The sequence below is a fragment of the Helicoverpa armigera genome, chromosome 20 (genome assembly GCF_030705265.1).
Source record: "Helicoverpa armigera isolate CAAS_96S chromosome 20, ASM3070526v1, whole genome shotgun sequence".
Classification (NCBI taxonomy): Eukaryota; Metazoa; Arthropoda; class Insecta; order Lepidoptera; family Noctuidae; genus Helicoverpa; species Helicoverpa armigera.
The window spans coordinates 5,419,556-5,439,181 of record NC_087139.1 but is presented as its reverse complement, the minus strand read 5'-3'; the positions used below and the strand labels follow the sequence as shown (position 1 = coordinate 5,439,181).

The 19,626-nt window shown below is 36.5% G+C and overlaps 3 protein-coding genes across 8 annotated transcripts; 1 reads left to right on the top strand and 2 right to left on the bottom strand.

Annotated features, from left to right (window-relative positions):
• LOC110379092 (uncharacterized protein C14orf119) lies at positions 1-3,300 on the top strand. 2 transcript variants are annotated; one of them, XM_021338602.3, is made up of 3 exons: positions 1-226; positions 775-998; positions 1,898-3,300. In XM_021338602.3, the coding sequence occupies exons 2-3, from the start codon at positions 804-806 to the stop codon at positions 2,201-2,203; spliced, it is 501 nt and encodes a 166-aa protein (XP_021194277.3). In that variant the 5' UTR covers positions 1-226; positions 775-803; the 3' UTR covers positions 2,204-3,300. The 2 variants fall into 2 exon arrangements, with proteins under 2 accessions (XP_021194277.3, XP_021194276.3); XM_021338601.3 differs by lacking the exon at positions 1-226 and adding an exon at positions 370-562.
• Positions 3,085-12,896, bottom strand: LOC110379091 (CLIP domain-containing serine protease HP8). Of its 4 annotated transcripts, XM_021338597.3 has the most exons (9): positions 12,668-12,886; positions 7,843-7,985; positions 7,280-7,484; positions 6,942-7,047; positions 5,784-5,971; positions 5,084-5,185; positions 4,922-4,969; positions 3,611-3,921; positions 3,085-3,240 (listed from the first exon to the last, which is right to left on the bottom strand). In XM_021338597.3, exons 1-8 carry the CDS (start codon positions 12,741-12,743, stop codon positions 3,611-3,613), a joined length of 1,179 nt encoding a protein of 392 aa, XP_021194272.1. In that variant the 5' UTR covers positions 12,744-12,886; the 3' UTR covers positions 3,085-3,240. The 4 variants fall into 4 exon arrangements, with proteins under 4 accessions (XP_021194272.1, XP_021194273.1, XP_021194275.1 ...); XM_021338598.3 differs by lacking the exon at positions 3,085-3,240 and having other exon boundaries at positions 3,266-3,921; positions 7,280-7,448; positions 12,668-12,896; XM_021338600.3 differs by lacking the exons at positions 3,085-3,240; positions 12,668-12,886 and adding an exon at positions 12,514-12,532 and having other exon boundaries at positions 3,266-3,921.
• A 3,767-nt stretch (positions 12,897-16,663) lies between these two features.
• On the bottom strand, positions 16,664-18,725 carry LOC110379104 (uncharacterized). 2 transcript variants are annotated; one of them, XM_064039829.1, is made up of 3 exons: positions 18,558-18,725; positions 17,668-18,447; positions 16,664-17,132 (listed from the first exon to the last, which is right to left on the bottom strand). In XM_064039829.1, the coding sequence occupies exons 2-3, from the start codon at positions 18,094-18,096 to the stop codon at positions 16,773-16,775; spliced, it is 789 nt and encodes a 262-aa protein (XP_063895899.1). In that variant the 5' UTR covers positions 18,097-18,447; positions 18,558-18,725; the 3' UTR covers positions 16,664-16,772. The 2 variants fall into 2 exon arrangements, with proteins under 2 accessions (XP_063895899.1, XP_021194300.3); XM_021338625.3 differs by having other exon boundaries at positions 17,668-18,064.
• Positions 18,726-19,626: the final 901 nt, after the last annotated feature.

Below are 19,626 nucleotides of genomic sequence, written 5' to 3'. Positions count from 1 at the left end.
GTGAAATATCACTTTTGACAGTTGTTGTGTTGAGTTGTGTCAATTTCGACGTCCGACGATTTACTTTGTAGAGGAAAGTAATTTAAGATCTACCTGTTCGTGTTTATATTGTAACTACGTTTTTTTTATTGTAAACTGAACACAGAGTCAAGATATAGCTAACAATAACACTAGACGAACAAATCGACTGCTCGAGGTACTACAACTTGGATTTATTCAGTAACAGGTAAAAACATTTACGTAAATCAGCACTTCTGTTACATCTACTGACTTATAGATTTGAATATGTTAATAAGTATCATTAATAAAGATGAACAGTTAAAAAAGTGAGAGGATAAGAAGTTGAGAGGTGAAATTGTTATGTGGCCTTGCTGGAAGCGTGTGTCTCAGTTGCACTGCAGTCGAGTAGGCGAGCGCTATTAGAAAGCATCTAACAGTTCACGTTTCCCCTGTCGTATTGTAACGAGACGAGACATTGTTGTCGCTGCATTTCTCGAAGTGTGAACGTGTGTCGCAATGGATTTCTTATTGAATTCTACCGTTTGCTTATCTGCACCTGAAAGTAAGTTCAAAAACTTCTTCATTGAAAAGTTTCAAGACGTAGACAGGTTTCGTGTGCGAAGCATATTAACATAACGTTATCAGCTATTTCCTTAGTTCAATGACTGTTTCAAGAAGAGGAAAATAAATAGTATTGTTGTGCCAATACTGTCTCTTTTATGATAAGGTCCTATTTGTTCGACTAACATTGTCAGTTGTGTTTTAATTTTATAGCTGTTGTATATCGTCCGTTTACAAGAAGGATGTCGGCTCCTGGTTTAACTTCTGAAGCGCAGATGCGCTACATGCTGCAGTGGTTCGGAGAGTTCAGTGAGCTGCAGCGAGAAGACTTCCTGCCAGTGTTGGCTGCTGCCCGTGCTGACAAACCTCAGCAGCTTGCTGCCTTGATGGCCACAATAACATGTGACGATAAGCCTGTCAGCCTTTTCCAATGTCGGGTATGTACAGTTTGCATTAATATTCTTGAGTAAATACTCATCTATAATAGTAGGTCTTGTTTTATGTGTATTCCTACATAAACATGCCCAAAACGTTCCTTACAACAATTTAAAAAAAATCTACAAGTCTTGTAGTGTCAGAATGAACTACATAGAAGTATATATTTCCCAGTCCACCAGACGACGCCAACACTATAATTTACCACTTTGTGGAGACCAGATTCATGTCTTTTAGGAAAATACCTTGGTTGATGAAGCACATATCCGTTCATGTGGCTGTTTGACTTTTTTTGTTGATTTAGCAGAAAACTAAACATTACTTCAAATGTTACTAGCATGACTCATGTCTTGTTAGACAATACATCTCAATGACTCAAACTTCAAGAATTTCTATTTAGTTCATTTATGGCTGAGGCATTAATTGATGGCTTGAAGGAGGCTAATGCCATAGCAATTATCATAAATGTTATAAGTATAGATCATCTTTTATTTGCTTATAAAAATATATACTACAAAATTGCATTATTTGTAATACTTAAAAATATTACAATGTGTCTTAACAACTTTCTTTAAACTATTTTTCCACTTACAAAAATTCTTGCATTCATTTGTATTGGCGTCACTTTTGAGGACACCCCTTTCATCTCCTGCTTTGGTTATCCTGCTGATAGTTGTTGTAATACAACAAAAAAAACATGATACTTGATGATACAGAATTTCCCCAGATGTTCACCTGTTTTTGCAAGGTCCATTGTATTATGTAGGTAAATAGTAAAGAGATTGGTTAACCATTGTCAACAACATTATTGTTTACATTTGAATAGCAAATATTACCATTGTTTCCTAAGGACATTGAGATATTTATAAACCCAAACTAATGTAAGCAACAATATTTTCAGATAAAACTGTTCAATACGTGGTTCCCGTTCTGGTCTGTTGAAGACCAAGACAGGCTTATCAAGAGTGTCTCGGAAACTGATCCTGAATTTGGTCAAAAGCTTCAGGACCTTCTTACAAATGGTCCACAAGTGAACGGAGACCAGAACGGTACGGGTGAAGTACATTCACCCATTCCTGAAGAAGAAATAAAGACTGAAGAAAATAACATTGTAGCTGGAGAAAATGGAGAAGCCGTTGTTGAGGAAGCACCCGTGGAGCCAGTGCTCCCGGAGAATGTCGCTGTTGAATGTGCAGCTGCATCTTAAACAGATGGTGTTTTTTTTATATTTATATTTTTAGTATTATTTTTTCTAAAAGAATGAAAATTGCCAATCATAGTACCTATAGATTTTATGTCATAAAAAAGCATTGAACGTATTGCATTTTTTGCAATTGGATTTTTACTGTCTCATGTTCTTGCTAAAAAGCTGTGTAAAATTGTGAAATCTGATAGAATTTAATGTGACTGTATTAACAGTATTGTAAACATTCCGTTAACATCATTCCATGTGCGAAATATTTATTGACTTTCAACTAGATTTACTAACTCATTAAATTATTGAGCTGTTATATAAAAGCTTTATATCCTGATATGGAATCTCATGTTTTCTATTATAAATGACTTTCATCTCATTATGCCTATGTGCAGATGTTTGTCTCCTATTTTTGTATTTATAATTATATTATGTAAGAATATAATTAGTTGTAAGCTATGTTGTTGGGCGTCACAAACATAAAATGTCTGATTCGAATATTATGTAATATACAAATTGTATATCATTTACATGAAGCTCTAGCAAATTATATATTAATGTAACTTGTTTCTGCCAAATTCGATTCTGTGAACAATTTCTAAATTTCATTAATATGTAATGTAATTCACTGATTAGGGTATTTATCCGGCTATTAAGATAGCTTTGATTCGGTAGATGCTACCTATGAATAACTTCTAACACTCTAATTTGATTAGATATTTGTATTACTAACTAGTATCTATATTCGCGTTTAGGTAACAGGGGCAAGCCACGATTTGACAAGCTTTTAGTTCATCAACATGCCCTGTACTACCTCAACAAAATTTTATCAAAACCAAATATGAAAGATCTTGGGATACTCCTAGGTAATGAAGGAAGTACAAACATAATAATACGTGCCAAGATTTTAATGAGTAGCTATATTTCATTTGTAAGAAAAGTATATTTTCTCCTATGTTCACAAAAAGTAATATATTTCCGTAGTGGTATTGTTTCATGTTGGTCTGAAGTGTGAGTGATAGAGCGGTGCTGGCGGGAGCCGGGCGTGACTAGAAGGAGGCCATTTATACAAAATTATTTACTTAATACAAATTTTATTATAGTCATAACATTGTTTTATTTATTCCAAGCAGTAGGAATTCTTCAGTTTATTGTAAGGACACAATACACACTCTTAAATACCTACAGAATACAGTGGCAAGATGTACTGTCATGGATGGCACTCATTTGTGACTAAACTCTTACAATGCAAAACAATGTATAGCTAAAGTCGAAATATATTTTATCTCACAGATAATAATAAGGTCTAAAGGCATTAACACTTATGACTTAATCTCAAGTGACACTGCACGAAATTAATGCCTTTCCGCTTTTATATTGATTTAAAATCTCAGTCGAACAAATTGTATATTGAGTTACCTAAGGACGTAACTTGGAGAGTATCCAGTCGACATAGGCGCCGACGCGGGTGTAGACTCCGGGCCAGCCCTGGGTGCCGCAGGGCGAGGGCCCGTACGACACGACTCCTAGAACCATCCAGTTATTGGCGGTGGCTGCTTGCCCCATGAGAGGTCCGCCCGAGTCTCCCCGGCACGAGTCCTGCCCCGCGACGCCGCCCGCGCAGATCTGCGTGGTGTCTATCTGCCGAGACACTCGCTCGTACACGTTGGCGCAGCGGTTTATGTTTACTATGGGGACGCGAACTTTTAACTTCACGTCCGACTCGGTGCCTGAAATATTTATTATTAATATTTTATATTGTGAACAATACAGTTTTATTGCGCTATTAGTAAGCAGAACGAAGCATGTTTCATTTAATGAGTGGCAGCGTTTAATCGAATCAAATATAAATTACAAAAAAATACTGGCAAAGCTGCAAAGTGCTTGCCATAAATATACTAATAGAGTGTAGGGTCTATGTAGCATATGTACTATAGCTGCTGCCACTATATAAATGAAACGGATAGCCGTCAAGAGCTTTCATAATAAACGATTAAACAATCTGAAAAACAATAAGTCAATGTTGATGCATGAATGAGTGCATTGAACAGAATTATTACCCATCTAAAAATAGAAATATATAAAAAAGACATTCGTAAGATAGGCAGATAGGTACGTTTTGAATGCTAACTGCCGACCGCACTTGTGCGACTGTCAAATCGGCCACAGTCAGCTGCGCTACTGGTTTGTTTGTACCTATGTATTTACTTGAAACCGTTTTGGATCGAAGCGGCAGCAGCACCAGCAGTCGCCCTCAGATATCGATCGATTTCATGCAGTCACTGCAAATGCGATCGGTAATTGCTGTCGGCAGCTAGGTTTCAAAACACACCTTAGATAAAAAAATGCAGAAATTCAAGTAAGAAGTCATCTAAGTTTGATTGTTTAATCTAAATATAGAAGCGATACGTTTTCACCAGAAAAACAAAGGCAACTGAACGGATATGAAAGCCATAGTGCCCTTACAGAACCTCATATAAGTAAATACAGATAATACCTAAGTACATGGTAGGTAGGTACGTCGGTAAACTAAGTTGGAACCAGTTAGAGGTAAATTAATTAAATAAGTACTTAAGTAGTTACATTTTTTATAACCAACCCGGATTTAATACGTTCCCAAAGTTAATTGAAATATCTAAGGCTTCATTTAAGTATTTTCTTGGCACAACGTATCAATAAGCGCGGGTTTGGAATACAAGCTATTGCCCGAATACCGTGACAATGGCCCACCTGCCAACCCAGGCCTAGATGGCTGCGACCAGCTAAGCTCGTCCTCAACTGAAAGCAATTGTTAACCGACAAACCAGATGAATTGGTGCTGGTGCAAATGTAAATTGTGCAAGGTTAGTCAAGTTCATGATTTTTGGGAAACTTAGAATTACAAGTACTTACGTGTTTCTGTCTTCCCCCAACCAGCCACTTCCATGTCGTAACCGTCGAAGAAACTGTTCTTAAGCTCGTTGGTCAGCGGCAGACATATCGGCTTCACGAAGTCTGAAATGACAACCGATGTAGGTACTTATTATTTGAGTTCATGATAATATCGTTTTTGTTGCAGGATTTTTGCAGAGTTCCTCCTTGCGGGTCTTGTCAAAGGGGCTGCGGATTGTTCGAAAGAGATACCGCGGCCCTGGTACATAAAAGGCCTATGACGGAACACGACCGTTTTTAGTCAGTAAGAGTCTGACACTCCCTCGCCGCTGCTAACCCACAGCGGGAGGGGTCATTTGATGATTTTTGACGTCGGAAAAAAAGGGTCTTGTCAAAAGAACCCAACTGGGTACTCACAATACCTACTGCTAAAATCGCACAAACTATAAGCAGTTCTTACAATTCACCCCGTCTTCTATTCTACTAGTACACTTGTCGCAAGACTTGACCTTGTTAAAAATGGTATGCTGCACCCACCAAATACCATACCATACGCCTAAACTTTTATACTGCAATTAATGGGAGTCAATTCGATTTTATCGACAAATTATTATTACGTGAGAAATCTGCCCTAGCAAAACAATAAAATCCGATGGGTTTCAACTCTAACCCCGTCAGGATCCTACGCATTGTCAGTTGCTATGTCAGGTAAGATGCCTACCATTGAACCGCGCGTTGTACGCAAGCCGCAGTAGAGCAATGTCATTGTGCTGGTTCGGGTCATCAGCCTGGTAGCCCTCTTGCGCAATGATCTCCTCCACAGGAATGTCCTGCACGGGCCCGCTGCAGTCGTCGTGGAAACAGTCCACTTCGCTCGACGTATTCCATTCACCCAGACGGACTTGTGACCTGAAAACAGTTTAGGAGATTTGGTAAGATTGGTTTGTGTAGTTTTTTTTATTTATCTTAATATTGTTTTGGAGTTAAACTAATAAGTTTTATGTACTGATATACCAAAAGAAAGCTCTAAAGATAATCCGTTTTGTTGGTAATAGTCGGGAAATGTTAAGGAATCTTTGAAATGAAACCTATAATATTATTTCAATTTATTCCATCAATATCTTTGCACGAGACCTTCCAGGAAGGCAACTTCCTTAGTTTATTTACCAGTCATTAAACATTGACGTGTTTTCATTAATATAACATCGGCCGTCTTAATCGAGTAATAATGTAAAGCAACTATGTAACATTTTCTTTACATTCCGCTGCGGTTCAAGCATAAAATTTGTTTCGTCTCGATTTGAAATGTGATCTTAATTGGAAACATTTTCAAATAATAGCCGTAAAATAACTAGAATATAAGTTTCAGTAGGCACAATTTAATGTGCTGATTATTATTCCAAGAGCAGTATTGAATCACCTATGCAATTTCACCGAATCCGTATCAATAGCTTGACCTCAGTCATTACAGGCGTACCTACTTGTGTAGTTGTATGTATGACGCATTTAATATGACTGAATTACCGGTTGCGGAAAGTTTGAGGTAGACGCCCGGACCCAGACACGGGTTATAAACACAGAACAAACGAAGTATTGACTAATAAACACCTAACTAAGGCATGTCAAAAACTGTAGCTTCTCATCAATGATCAAAAATATGCATTTACTTTCGCATTCAAAATTTTTCCAGATCTTTGGCTATCGGAACCTCTTACCTAACATACAACTACCTATGCCTACTGCTTATTTATCAGAGCTAAGGTATACTCAAGAAAGTCTGCAAAACGGCACACTTTTCCCCATGTAGGTACCTATAGTTAGCATTCTTCATAAGTTATTTTTTTATACTTATTTATAAAAAAGTTATATACAAACGTACAGCCTCCAGTTTGGCGGTAAATCTGAGCCCTTGACGCAGTGCCCCGCGGTGAGGACGTATCTGGCAGAAATGAGAACTCCGCCGCAGTAGAAGCCCGATCCGACAGCTGTAAGCAATTACCAGAACATTAACTAACTTACTTAGTGCAATCATGGATATAACAGTGAAGCGCAATGCGAGTGTAGACAATGAAGATTTTGAAAAAACTTCCTTTTCTTCCTTTTTAGTGTCTCAAGTTTAGCCGAACCCTTTTTCGCAGACGAGGGGTCTTATTTAAGCAACATAAGGCATTTAACTCTTGGAATTAGGCACATACCTATGATCTGTCTGGTACTTACGTTTGTCGTATCTGATGAGGGCCATCCAGGGATGTTCATCGATGTCAGCTTGCGTGCCTCCAACTATTCTATCATTGTTCTGAATCCCGCATATTCGGGAGTTCGGCAGCAGTCTGGCGGCATCACGCATCCTTAACTCAGTGGTTTGTGCGGTACTTGATTCTGTTGTCTGCGGACCATTTAGGAACTCTAGAGGACAGCATATCTAGGACAAGGAAGATAAAGAAGATATGAAGAAAAAGTGTCTTTCAAGAAGAATTGTGTGTTAGTTAAATTAATATAAAATTGCAATAAATATTAGTAAGGGTAATATAAGTAGGTTAAATTTTGAGATGCCAAGATAGGTCTTTCGGTGTCTGCATTAAAGGACAGTGAATAAGAGTAAGATAGACATAGTCCAGCTCAAAGAAGTTTCTGAGTACTTCGGCAATAGATCTTTGAAAAAATATATCGAAACAAGCAAACTACTACTTATATAGTTTATAACATGCGGACTAAAATATGTATTGTAGGTACGAGTAACGCTTTTCTTGCAATTGCCTTTATAATTCTTTTATCCTTACCATCGGTATATTCCCATCTTGGAAGCCGCAGTGCAGGCTGCGCAGGAGTTGCGTCAGCGCGGGCGTGTTGCCCTTCTGCAACAGGGTATACAGGCCGGTGCAGTCGCTCAGGGGGATGCAGTTCGTGCCGCCATTACATCGCTCTATAACATTTTAATTTATTTTTTTAATATTATTTAATCTTAATTTAATGCCTATATATTTTTTTCTGTGGGCTGGCCATATTAGCCGAAGAACCGATAACCGTTGGGGTAAACGAGTTCTAGAGTGGAGACCACGCCTCGGCAAACGTGGTGTAGGACGTCCTCAGGCACGGTGGAGTGATGACTTGCGCAAGGCGGCTGGCAGGAGCTGGATGCGAGAAGCCGAAAATCGATCTCAGTGGCGTGCACTTGGAGAGGCCTATGTCCAGCAGTGGACTGCGATAGGCTGATGATGATATTTTTTTCTCATTAACTGATCTCAATAGTTTTAAGATATTTGTTTCGGTGGAGCGTAAGCCTGTTTAATAAAACTAATGATATAGCTATTACCCTAATTGATGATTAGCTCCTTCTTAGCTTAGTTATGGTAAAATCATTAAATTGGGTGTAGCAGTATTTTCATTGTTTACGAAATCAGAACTAATGTAAAGTAGTGAATATAATCTAATACAGATAAATTAAAGTTATTGAGATTAAATAAATTGCTAAAAGACCATTTTATGTGTGATGCAACTTTCACGGACTTCCCCACTTTGTTAGTCCATTGTAAGTTAATTATACGCTCCAGTGGCAATATCATATTTATAAGAAATGTTTATTGGACGCATTGTTCATATTTATTCAATAATAAATGTACCGTGTCATTTATTTCAACCTTCATTCAACTATGATTTTATTTTATGTTAGGACTAACTGCAGCCAGCGGTTTTACCCACGTCCCATGGGTAGTTAGTAGTTCAGGCCTCCAGATAAGAAGGTATCTATAGTCTCACCTTCTTTCCGATTATGTATGAGATTACAACATACAAAAAAAAACTTCAGCTTAGTAATATTAGGTAGTACCTAAATGTAAGTTACATGTGTCGCCACAATGAGGTGAACGAAAATATGCCACGTGGAGTCTCATTCATTATTCTCATGTACAAAACTAACATATAAGTAGTAGGTAATTCTAATTCCAGCTCTAACCATTAGGTAACACATTGGGGCCTACCCAATGTTTGTGTTTGAGTCTTCAATTGGTGGGTCCCGGCTTTTGTTTGAACATCTTTAACAACCGTTACGGAGTCAGAAACCAGAAAGTCTGACTACCTAAAGTCTACTACTGAAGTTTGAGTCCCAGTCTTGTCGTGGGGTTGTCCGGGTAACTGCGTTGAAGAGGTCAGGTAGGTCCAAGAGATATTCATAATAGATATTGGGTTTTCCCGAAATCGAAACACGTTAAGTACCTATTTAACAAAAATACGTAAATATTTTATTATCTAAGCACTGTTTAAAGAACATTTGACCTAATGCCAAGATACTTCGTATTTTCTTTAAGCATTCTATATCTCGCCATTACACATTACATCCTATATGAGAACCCTAAAAACTTGAGAAGTATAGCTTATAGTTACCGCGTGACTTGCTTATCTTTTTCCCAAACAGTTTTGGGTGGGCGACCGATCTAATTGGATGTAGCTAAGTACCTACCAATGTTTTACATGAAACGATTGCTCATAAGACCTCAACTCGGCTACCTTGATTTTATTTTCCACAAACTACCTATTAGAGAAAACTTCAGAATGCCTTTTTCACAATCTTATCGCAACTCATTAAAACAGTAAATAAATCAATGTTCTCCTAATTACGAATATGTGCATATATAGAAAATGTGCATGAAGCATAAAATGCATTATTCGGAATAATTTAAATAGTCGTGTAAAAGTAATAGCTTATTTAACTTATTTACTGTTAGAATGTGGCACCTCCTCTCAATTAAAAAAATACTGAATTTAAGGAATATATTGTGGTTTTCCGTGTAATGGTAGAAAAGTTTGAGTCGAGGAAAAATGTCACATTTTTAGGTCACTAGTCATTGATATATCTGAAATTCAATACGTAGTCTGAAATTGAATCTGTCAGACCTTAATTATACAGAAAAAGACTAAACTATTGTCTGGAATTCTAGACTCTCGAGATAGCTTAATTACAGGGATGAGGCAAGCTAAGATATATCCCACACAAAAAGAACCCTCATTTTTCTGTGATAAAACTAGGTACCAAGTCTAGTGTGTCGTTCTCAGTTATCTATTGGTAATACCAGGATTTTGCATAGAATGACCGCCTATCTGACCTCTAGTACTCAGTTATGAGTAAGTAGGTACCTTCCACGGCTTTACGATAACCCTGAGACTTTCCGACAGACTTTGGAGCTTTTGATTGCGTTTCGTACAAAAGCCCGCCAGAAACCAATTGGCTTACGTCCTCACTCAGAGACATTTAATAGTTACTAGTAAGCCATTCCTTAGTGAAGGATTTGTATGACATTCCGTCACTAAGGAGTGACTTAAGTAATCATTAAATGTCTCTGAGTGGGGAGGTTAGATTTTCTTTTTGAGGTAAAGAGGTATTTTGATACGATTATTTTAACTAACCACAACTCCTATGGCTTGTTCCTGAGTACTTGCATCGCTGGTTCATCCATTCACTTGGATAAACCACCTGCAAAAGTGTTCCGAAACCCTCCATTGAACTGTTTTAACCTATTGAAATGATAGACACTTCTAAAAAGTTATTGACTGTCTTTGACATTGGATGCCAGAAACACGTTTTTGTTATAATAGCTATCATACCGTCGTTATTAAATAAAATCACAGGTTTCGTAATACAGATTCACAGCAAATTGCAGTATGAATAACCGGATTTCTTTTTGGTATCACGTTATTAGTTATTGCTTTGGCGAACAGGTGACCTGTTTTGTTCATTTTGGGTATGTTTTTAATAATGTGTGTGCGAAAGAAAGGAGATTGGTCAAGTTAAACATAGCTGTTTAGTACCGTTAGCTTAACATGTCTTGTAAGAATGAGTGGCCATAATGATACCTTCCAAAGTAATAACTAGCTTGCGGTTTTGTCCTTTATTATAGGTAGCTGTATCATCCTATATCCACTAATTATGCGTAGCTAACACAAGTTTGATGATCACGGTAACTGCAATTAATAGACAAAGTTATTAAAATACAGTTAAGATTAGGCTCTGATGGCGATTAAACATTTTGTGTTGTGTTCAAGTTAGTAATTTAGTTTTGCGTTTATGACTATGTATTGCCAATAAGCCTTATACCTTCTTGTTAAGTGTACTGTAAATAATCGTGGCATATCTTTTACATCCTATTTAATTTCCTGCATTAACGGTCATGGTAATACACGGTAATCGCGAAAGTTTATGACTAAGGATGTTTGATACGATAGCTTATAAATTGAAAATAAGGTAACTACCTACTATGAAACTTGTAAAACTATGGAAAATCTTGGGAAGTCATCAAAGTACCCGACAACTACAGAGCAGAGCTGAAGGAATGTCTTACTGACTGAAACCCCCCCATATCTTTGATGGAGCCATTTGTGTTCGATATTATCTCTTTCAAGGAATTCTGCAGCTTCAGCAAGATAAATTGTCATCGTCTCGTTATGTGATTATGGGATATGCTATGACATAAGTTCCTTACAGAAAGCATAGAAAACCACAATTACTACTACACACTTATACACTACAACAACTATTTTCAAATAATGTTGAGCGTAAATGAGAATTTTCTATGGATAAGTGTGGATACCCTTTTGAATATTAGGGTACGACCAGAGAACGTTACTTGTGAGATGACGGCGGCAGTCAGAAGAGTATGGAAGAAATATGCTGCGCCGACCCCAAATAAAAATTGGTATAAGGGCAGGAGGGTGATGATGATAACGGCAGATGTTACCCTTTCACACCTACAATACGAAACGAATTTAGGTGAAACTTAAAAGTAAAACATAAGTTATATGTCATAACACGAGTGTATACGAACACTATATACAAAGTAGGCAAAGTATCTACATATTCACTAAGTACCTAATTGAAAAAAAACAATGCTATTTTTTGTGTTTTACATAAAAGGTTGTGCCATAATTGTTCACAGATTAAGAAAAAAACCGAATTTATATGTATTTTTATACATATATCTACCAAGGTGCTTGAGAAGAGGCTACAAGCACTTTGAAGTGTGAATTTGCGGTTAGCAGTCCTTGATATTTATAACTACCGGTCCTCTAATATTATGTACCTATACATAAACATTGTTTGTTTTCCACCGATAGTTTTGGTATTAAACCAATGTTTTATACAATGTCCACAAAGCACATACCTATGTACCTAAGTAGGTATAGCCTAACTATATCATACTCAATATTAATACCGACCAAAACAAGCATTTGGTTGCAGATATATGTGCAAATGTGCAATTTAAATATATGTTAAAAGGTTTCTTTAGTCAATATATGTAAAAAGATCCTAAAAACTAGTCACCTTTAGTTTGCAACTAATAATACTGCTAATGTTGTACACACGTAATGTGAGTATAAGATCCTCTTCGTTATATGTCAATTAGTAAATACGTAATTATAATACCATCTTAATGAAGCCAAGTAAATAAAAATGTACCAACCAGATTATGTTTATACGCAGTCAGTTGAGAAAACGATGCGTAAACCACAGATTACGGAGGTTAACTTATGCACTGAGGTCACTGGAGTTTAAAAACACATTTTTTTATCTCACTCAAGCTTTAATTATGGACAAATAAAAGATGAAGTACTCACGGCCGCCAGCGCTGGACAATGAGGCGACGAGGACGCATACGATGACAACCGATCCCTCGCACAGGCTCTTCATCATTTGGCACTAGTGGTGTTACAACAAGATATTATACATTAATTCGAAACGAGTCTGTCAACAATATAGTTGTCCAGAGGACGGCCGGTGCGCGACTGATAGTTCAGTTAACCGGCCCTGACTAGCCGCTACACACTTAAGGTTATCAACAATAAATATTTTTTGAAAATGCTGTGATCATGTTGTGATGACGCGTGTTTTATTATTATAGACAACACTCGTCTTTACATTGGATTTTCCTCATTCAAGCTGCGGCTTTTATATCATTTATATGTTTTAAACATTTCTTATCTCATTTTTGGACACCATTTATTTTGCTGCATTGTAACCTGGCGTGTCTGAATCCTCGTAAAAAGTGGTATGATCTTAAACAAGTATGACATTTAAGCTGTGTGTTTGAGCACGTGTATGTAATTATACGTACCTAGTCGGATTGTTATGCCGTATACGAGTGTGTGCAATATGTTTTGCATATAACTTCATTTTGCACAAATAATGGCTACCTTGTTTAAAATGTAATTGCTTCATGTAATTTTAAAATCAATTGCTTCGTAAAAGAGCGTTAAGTTTCGCTCACGAGTGTAACAAAAATGATTCGTCCACACTGTTTCCACTTGTTGTGGGCAAAACCAGATTCAACAGAACAGGTGTAGGTATATCTCGCTTACAATATGGGTAAGAAAGCTTTCAAAAAATAAGCGGATAGTAGGTTTAACATGATTTATGTCGTCACAGTGATAGTGTTTTAATCAGGTGTACACCACCTGGTATCACAGGAACAGAAAGAATAAAAAAGACAATGCCGCAGAGAACGCGTTAATCCATAACCCGTGGGAAAATCTAGTTTTTCCATCCTCATGTAAAATAAGAATAGAGCAAGCTCAACAACCACTGGCATGTCCTAATATTGTTGGTTCAAGATTCTCCATAAATAATGTGCAGTTTCTTCAAAATAACTAAAAGAATAGATGACTAGAACAAGGGCCACTAGTGTAAATCGATTTTAAGCCAAAAGAAAATGAATTTATAATAATTGTTTTGTGGCTCAATTCTCTCAAATGGGAAATCTCTTTTTTGCAATCGGTCATTAAGATTAATGCCGGTGGTTGGTAGTATTTACCTAAATATAGGACGACAGATAGATAATAGAATCTTACCTTTTCGAAACGTTTAAAAAAAGGCAAGGGGTTGAAACATTAACTTAATTTGTCTTTTTGGACATCACAAACATGAATCGTGTTAAGTTTAAGTTTTTTGGCATAAATATTGAAAATAGAACTGTTGCCATGTTATTTGTAAAAAAAAAATTGCTTGTTTTAATTAAAGCTGTACTTGCCACGTTTCGACCCTGAACCCTCCTACAGTGACGCCTGGTCCTCTAGGCCCCTCACAACAGAATACGTTACATTTTTATGAGTCAAATGAAAACAACGACTAATAAAAAGCATTTGACACGTGTAAATCATAATACGAATTTTGTAAGACTAGCAGCAATAAACTTGAGCAATAATGATTGTTCGAAATTATGATTTTATGATAGTAATAAATTGAATTAGAATTTGTAAATGGGTAATTTTCTAATGGCAGAGGTAAATAAAAAGGTTCTTAATTCGATGTTCTGATACACAACATACTGAAACTTAATTAGTCGACAGGATTAAAAAGCTTTCGAAAATAAACAAAAGATTTTTTTTTAAATCAAAATAATATTGACAGACGACCTATGTAGTTCATGAGTTCAGGATTTACATATAGGGTGATAAAAGAGTACTATGAATTAACAATACGAAACTATTGACGAGTTTTAAGGGATTCCCCAGCGTAGAGAAATAAACAAGTTTTCCTTTAGCAAAATTGTATAAGGACTTGCACCTCTAGTGGATGGTTTTTACTGATTGGGAAATACAAAATGTGTAGATTTTTTTGCAAATTGGAATGTTGCTCTGGCTGTTTTTAAATGATAGATAGACGACGATTAAAATATGTATAATTAATTAAAGTTTTGTGTTGCCAACTATAGGTTGATAGTGATTAATTGGTTACCTACTATTGTGTTGTTTGTGGCTGATAATGATCGTTACGAAAGGTGCGATCTCGTATTTGAAAAAGCTTTTTTTACCATGATATGTGGACGGATTTTAAGTAGGTTCCTATATCATCCATCAAATGTTTTCCTAAGATACCTGTCGGTATAGATGCAAATTAGTAGTAATAGTAGTTTCGGTACTCCATTATTTGGAAGTACAATTAGAAAACTATGGTAAATTCTTTATACGACTAAAAACCTACGTGTAAACAAACCGGAAATCGATTCATTCAATCGAAACTTCCTTGTAGCGGTAAGTTTTTAACGCAGTTTGGTTCATATAGATGTGCAGGCTTTTGGCCATTCAAAGTAAATCACGTAAGTATATATACTAATATAATAAAGAGAAAACAGTTTTTTGTCTGTTTGTACCCAACAGGCTCCGAAATTTTTGAACCGATTTGAAAAATTCTTTCACTGATGGAAAGCTACACTCTTCCCGAGTAATACATATAAAAAATTAGGTTAAATAGTTCAGGTCCAGTATTAGTAGGTATTAGTTTTTGAAATGCGAAAGTGCGTTCAGCCAATTAAGCTTTAGTGTAAGTACAGAGATGAAATATTCAAAGAAGAAGACAAATGAGAAATTCTGACTCCACCATGATATACAGCAAGAAAGACAGACAAATAAAATAGACACATGGAGCGTGAATTTGTGGCATAGAAGTTGTTATTTATTGCGAGCATACATAGGGCCCTGAGTCTGGGAGTTTCCTGTACATGCCATGTGTATATATATCATAAAACTAAAATAAGTAAAATAGGGAAATCCCGAGGCTAGTACCTCTGAAATCATCAGCCTCGAGCTCGACCTATTAAGCCTAACCTTTATATTTACTAATCAATACTCATGTGTCATGCAAGTAGCATATATTTATATGATACATAGGTATGTATGTAGGTACAAAGTAATATTTTTCAAAAGATATGTAGGCCATGTTTGGACCTTTGGCCTAGCGAGAACAAATCAGTAGGTCGAATAAGTGTTCAGGATCATAATTATAGTTTTTTTGCCATAAGAAGAGTTCCCTGTCACTTCATTTTACATTAAATTTATGAATTGCAAAATAACTTCAAATGATAATAATTTGAATAATAATAATATATACAATAATGTATAATGAATTGTCAAATGAGTATGAATATCGATTAAATTTCGTTAGGTCACATCACTAAATTTGTCAAACAAGAACTGTCAAGGAACTCTTCTTACGGCAAAAAAACTATAAGCATGTACTACTTAGGCCTAAGTTCACGACAACATAAACTTTAGTTTTACATATACTTTGGGAAATAAACGTAACCAGTCACAATAAACTGTTGTTTTAGTAAAATTTATATTTCTGTTCTCGTGAACTTGGCCTTAAGAATGCCAGGTTCCGTAGGCACTACTTTTTAACTTCTATGCGCCACTACGGCGTAGCAATAAGAATAGATCATATTTTGACGGTACCCACGCATGTCCTTTTTTCCACTGTTATTGCAACATAATTCAGACATCTTGATAACACAAAAATATCTTATGAAATGGGTACCTATCGGTATCGCAAGAAGAGCTCTTTCTTTATATAGTTATCGACCACATTTAGCTTGCATGCAAGCCTAGACTGTCTTGATACGGCAAACTATATAAAATTCTGCACTATTACATTGATCAATTCCATACTACGATATTATAAAGCTAATTACAGGAACTAGGTGCTGAACTTATTTGAAAAGTGCTTTCAGTGTCAAATAGCCAATTTATCGAGGAAGGCTATAGGTTATTTTGTATATCCAGCTGCGCGGAATACTTCTCACGGAACACGAGTGAAACAACTGATATAGTTAAATGCGTTTCATTAATTCATTAATAGCAACACGTTGCTAGCCAGATAGGCGTTCAATAAACAACAGGCGTTTATATGTTTGTATAAATATATATTTGATACAATGAACAAGAATTTTTAATCATCCTCATTGCTGCGGCATTTTCTCCCCTTAACATCTGTCGTAATACCACCGTACTTACCATCTCTCCTATTGCCATCTCTATTACTACCATCCTTCTTAGTATCATCTGAATCTGAGCCAAAAAAGTTAAAAAGAGAACCACCACCAGATTTTCCATTTTTACCGGCATTGGCACTTATTTCTTTGGCATGACGTGTTATGTCGTTAAACAATTTTAAGCCAATGGTAAACCATAGGACACTCTTGAAAAGCTCCCATCGAAATCTGTCGCCGCGGAGTCTCTTCCAGAATACGAGCGCTTCGCAAATTTTCGTACAAATCTTTATTTGCATTGATCTGAAGATGTCTCCCCACTACAAGGACAAAATAAAATTGTAATCTTGAATCTGTTCTTTTCTGAAATTTCTGTTCATTCTGGTACACGATTTATTCGGTAGTAGCCTTTAGTAGCTTTCCAGTCTACCACGGGGTATTGGTTTACCCAGATACCTGGCTTAAAGAGGTCAAATAAGCAGTCGCTCCGTGTACTTTATTAAAATACTGGTGCTCAGCTGCATCCCGTTTAGACTGGAAGCCGAACCCAATATAATGGAGTTGGAAACAGGCTAGACAGATGATGAGTGGTTTGTAAAATAATAAGTATTTTCATATTGCTGGATTTGGAATAGTTGAACAGCAAAAAGCAAAGTTTGCCTAGTCTGTTTCTTTTTATTGATTTTGAGGTAAGAATCGGGGGCACAATCTTTGTTGCAACTAAAACTGACTACGGATTGACTTTGTTGTCCAAAATACTTTTGACGATGTGTGCAATGATAAAATTTTCTGTCAAACTCGCTTTGTCCTATTCTAGTTCTTACGAGGTTTAAAAATCTAAAAAGTAATACTAACTGAAAGAGGAGGGTCAAAAACGCTGGGGTTGTGATACGGCCGTCTTGGGCGCTGCACCGTGTTGTCAGGACCCTCAGACTCACCAAAGGCCCTGGCATCGGTCTCATACTCGCCCGAGACCCTGCCATGGGTTCCATACCCGCCCGGGACCCCGGCATAAGTCCCAAACTCGTCCGAGGTCCTGGTAGGACTCCCATACTCGCCCGGGGCCCTGGCATAGGTCCCATACTCGCCCGGGGCCCTGGCATAGGTCCCATACTCGTCTGAGGCCCTGGTATGAGCCCCAGCTCTACCGGAAGCCCCCTTGGCTTGACCCCTAGACCGCTCCGAACTCGAATACCGACGTTGTTGGTTGCTGGGTAGATCTTCTTCATCATCACTGTCATCGTTCCGGTTCCTGGGACATAACGGGCGACTGCATGCACACATTACATCACTTTTGATATCCTACCCTTATGTAGTGAATACAGTTTACATGTTTACGGAGCCGAAATTGCCGTCCTTTGAGAAATGTTGTGACGTTTTTCTGACATTTTGTCAAAGGAATCAGACTGACAATACTGAGTAGGTTTATCCACGAAGTGTTTATGCTATCAGGTTTTCATTTGATTGTTTAATTTAACGTCATTTTAACGTACATAAGTATAAACATATGTAGGTGCTGTTCCAAATGTCTAATAATTTTTGTTTGTTCTTTCATTAGTTTTATTTGTTTTATTGCTTTTGCTCCGTTTGCGATAATAAATGGTTTTTCTTTCTTTCTTTCTTTCTAATACATGTCTGTAATTTGTGAGACATTTATTTATTCTTTAATAGCTAAAATAAGGTCTATTTTAGACACAGGAGCAGCATGATTACCTACAAACAAATTAATTGAAAACTGAACTTACAGTTTAAATATAGCTTCCATTATTGCATTACAACATCCTAAGTAAGGAAATTCTTTTGTAAATACTTCCAAAATAATTACGGTTACTAAGAAAAAGCTGGTAATCCGAAAATAAATATAAAATGACTTGCTTATATGATAAGTAAAAATGTATAACGAAAACGCAATACTGAAAATGTAACCAACTCGATTAGGTATTAGCAAACAGAACGATATTTAAACAATCCGGTAAATAGGTTGTCATATTGGCATACAACTTCAACTCGACCTTCAAAACTGATTGTTTGCTTATAGCCCGGTCAAAATAGACATTTGAAATAACAATAATTCCCAGAAAGCCATCGATATATATGTACTACGTACTAGATAGAACGTTCCGAACAAAAAGCTTACCACACTGAACTGCAGTGCAGACTATGCAGTGCCCAAAATGGCAAATCAGAGCGATTTAGACGCCTGCGTCAGATGGATGTCTATGAAACGACAATTATAAAATAGAAAATACATATCAAAGTATAAACTTACACATATAAACTATTCGAGAGTCAAGTTAGTAAAATTACACGCTGTTCATGCTATTACAACGCTTGCATATCATACTTTTCATTTATAATTCAATTTTACAAATATGCATTAATTTGTTCCCGCCCGCCATCTTAAATTATGGATTAAGAAAATCGTGCAGAAACAGATGTGCCATAAAACTGGCAGTAGGTAAAATATCAATGAAAACAGACTTCACTTTGTCATGGTATGTTCTTACTTTCAAGAAAAAATAATTAAATTCGCGAAAATTTGTGATAGCCCTCTTAAGAAAAAAAACATCGTAATTAATATTAAAAACTCTAAAAATAAGTTCCTGGTTTTAATATATTACATGATTTTGCATTCAATTAGATATAAATAAACTTTTTGATATATAACATGATTTTGAATTCACTTAGATATAAACTTTTTGAGTAATGAAAAATGTAGGCAAAATACGAGCGACACTTCAGCAATGAGGATGACTACATGTCACAATACGTCAACGAGATGTCAACAGGCGACATAAGCGGGTAAATTATTTG

Bases quoted from the DNA above. Each gene is read 5' to 3' on its own strand.
- LOC110379104 (XM_064039829.1), bottom strand. From the start codon at position 18,096: ATGTGTGCATGCAGTCGCCCGTTATGTCCCAGGAACCGGAACGATGAC. The intron at 17,133-17,667 runs GTTAGTATTACT...TTGTCCTTGTAG, and splicing joins TTTTTGACCCTCCTCTTTCA to TGGGGAGACATCTTCAGATC.
- LOC110379091 (XM_021338597.3), bottom strand. From the start codon at position 12,743: ATGATGAAGAGCCTGTGCGAGGGATCGGTTGTCATCGTATGCGTCCTC. The intron at 7,485-7,842 runs GTAAGGATAAAA...TCCTTGTCCTAG, and splicing joins AAGATGGGAATATACCGATG to ATATGCTGTCCTCTAGAGTT. The intron at 5,186-5,783 runs GTAGGCATCTTA...TTGTCATTTCAG, and splicing joins GTACAACGCGCGGTTCAATG to ACTTCGTGAAGCCGATATGT.
- LOC110379092 (XM_021338601.3), top strand. From the start codon at position 517: ATGGATTTCTTATTGAATTCTACCGTTTGCTTATCTGCACCTGAAA. The intron at 563-774 runs GTAAGTTCAAAA...TTAATTTTATAG, and splicing joins TTGCTTATCTGCACCTGAAA to CTGTTGTATATCGTCCGTTT. The intron at 999-1,897 runs GTATGTACAGTT...CAATATTTTCAG, and splicing joins TCAGCCTTTTCCAATGTCGG to ATAAAACTGTTCAATACGTG.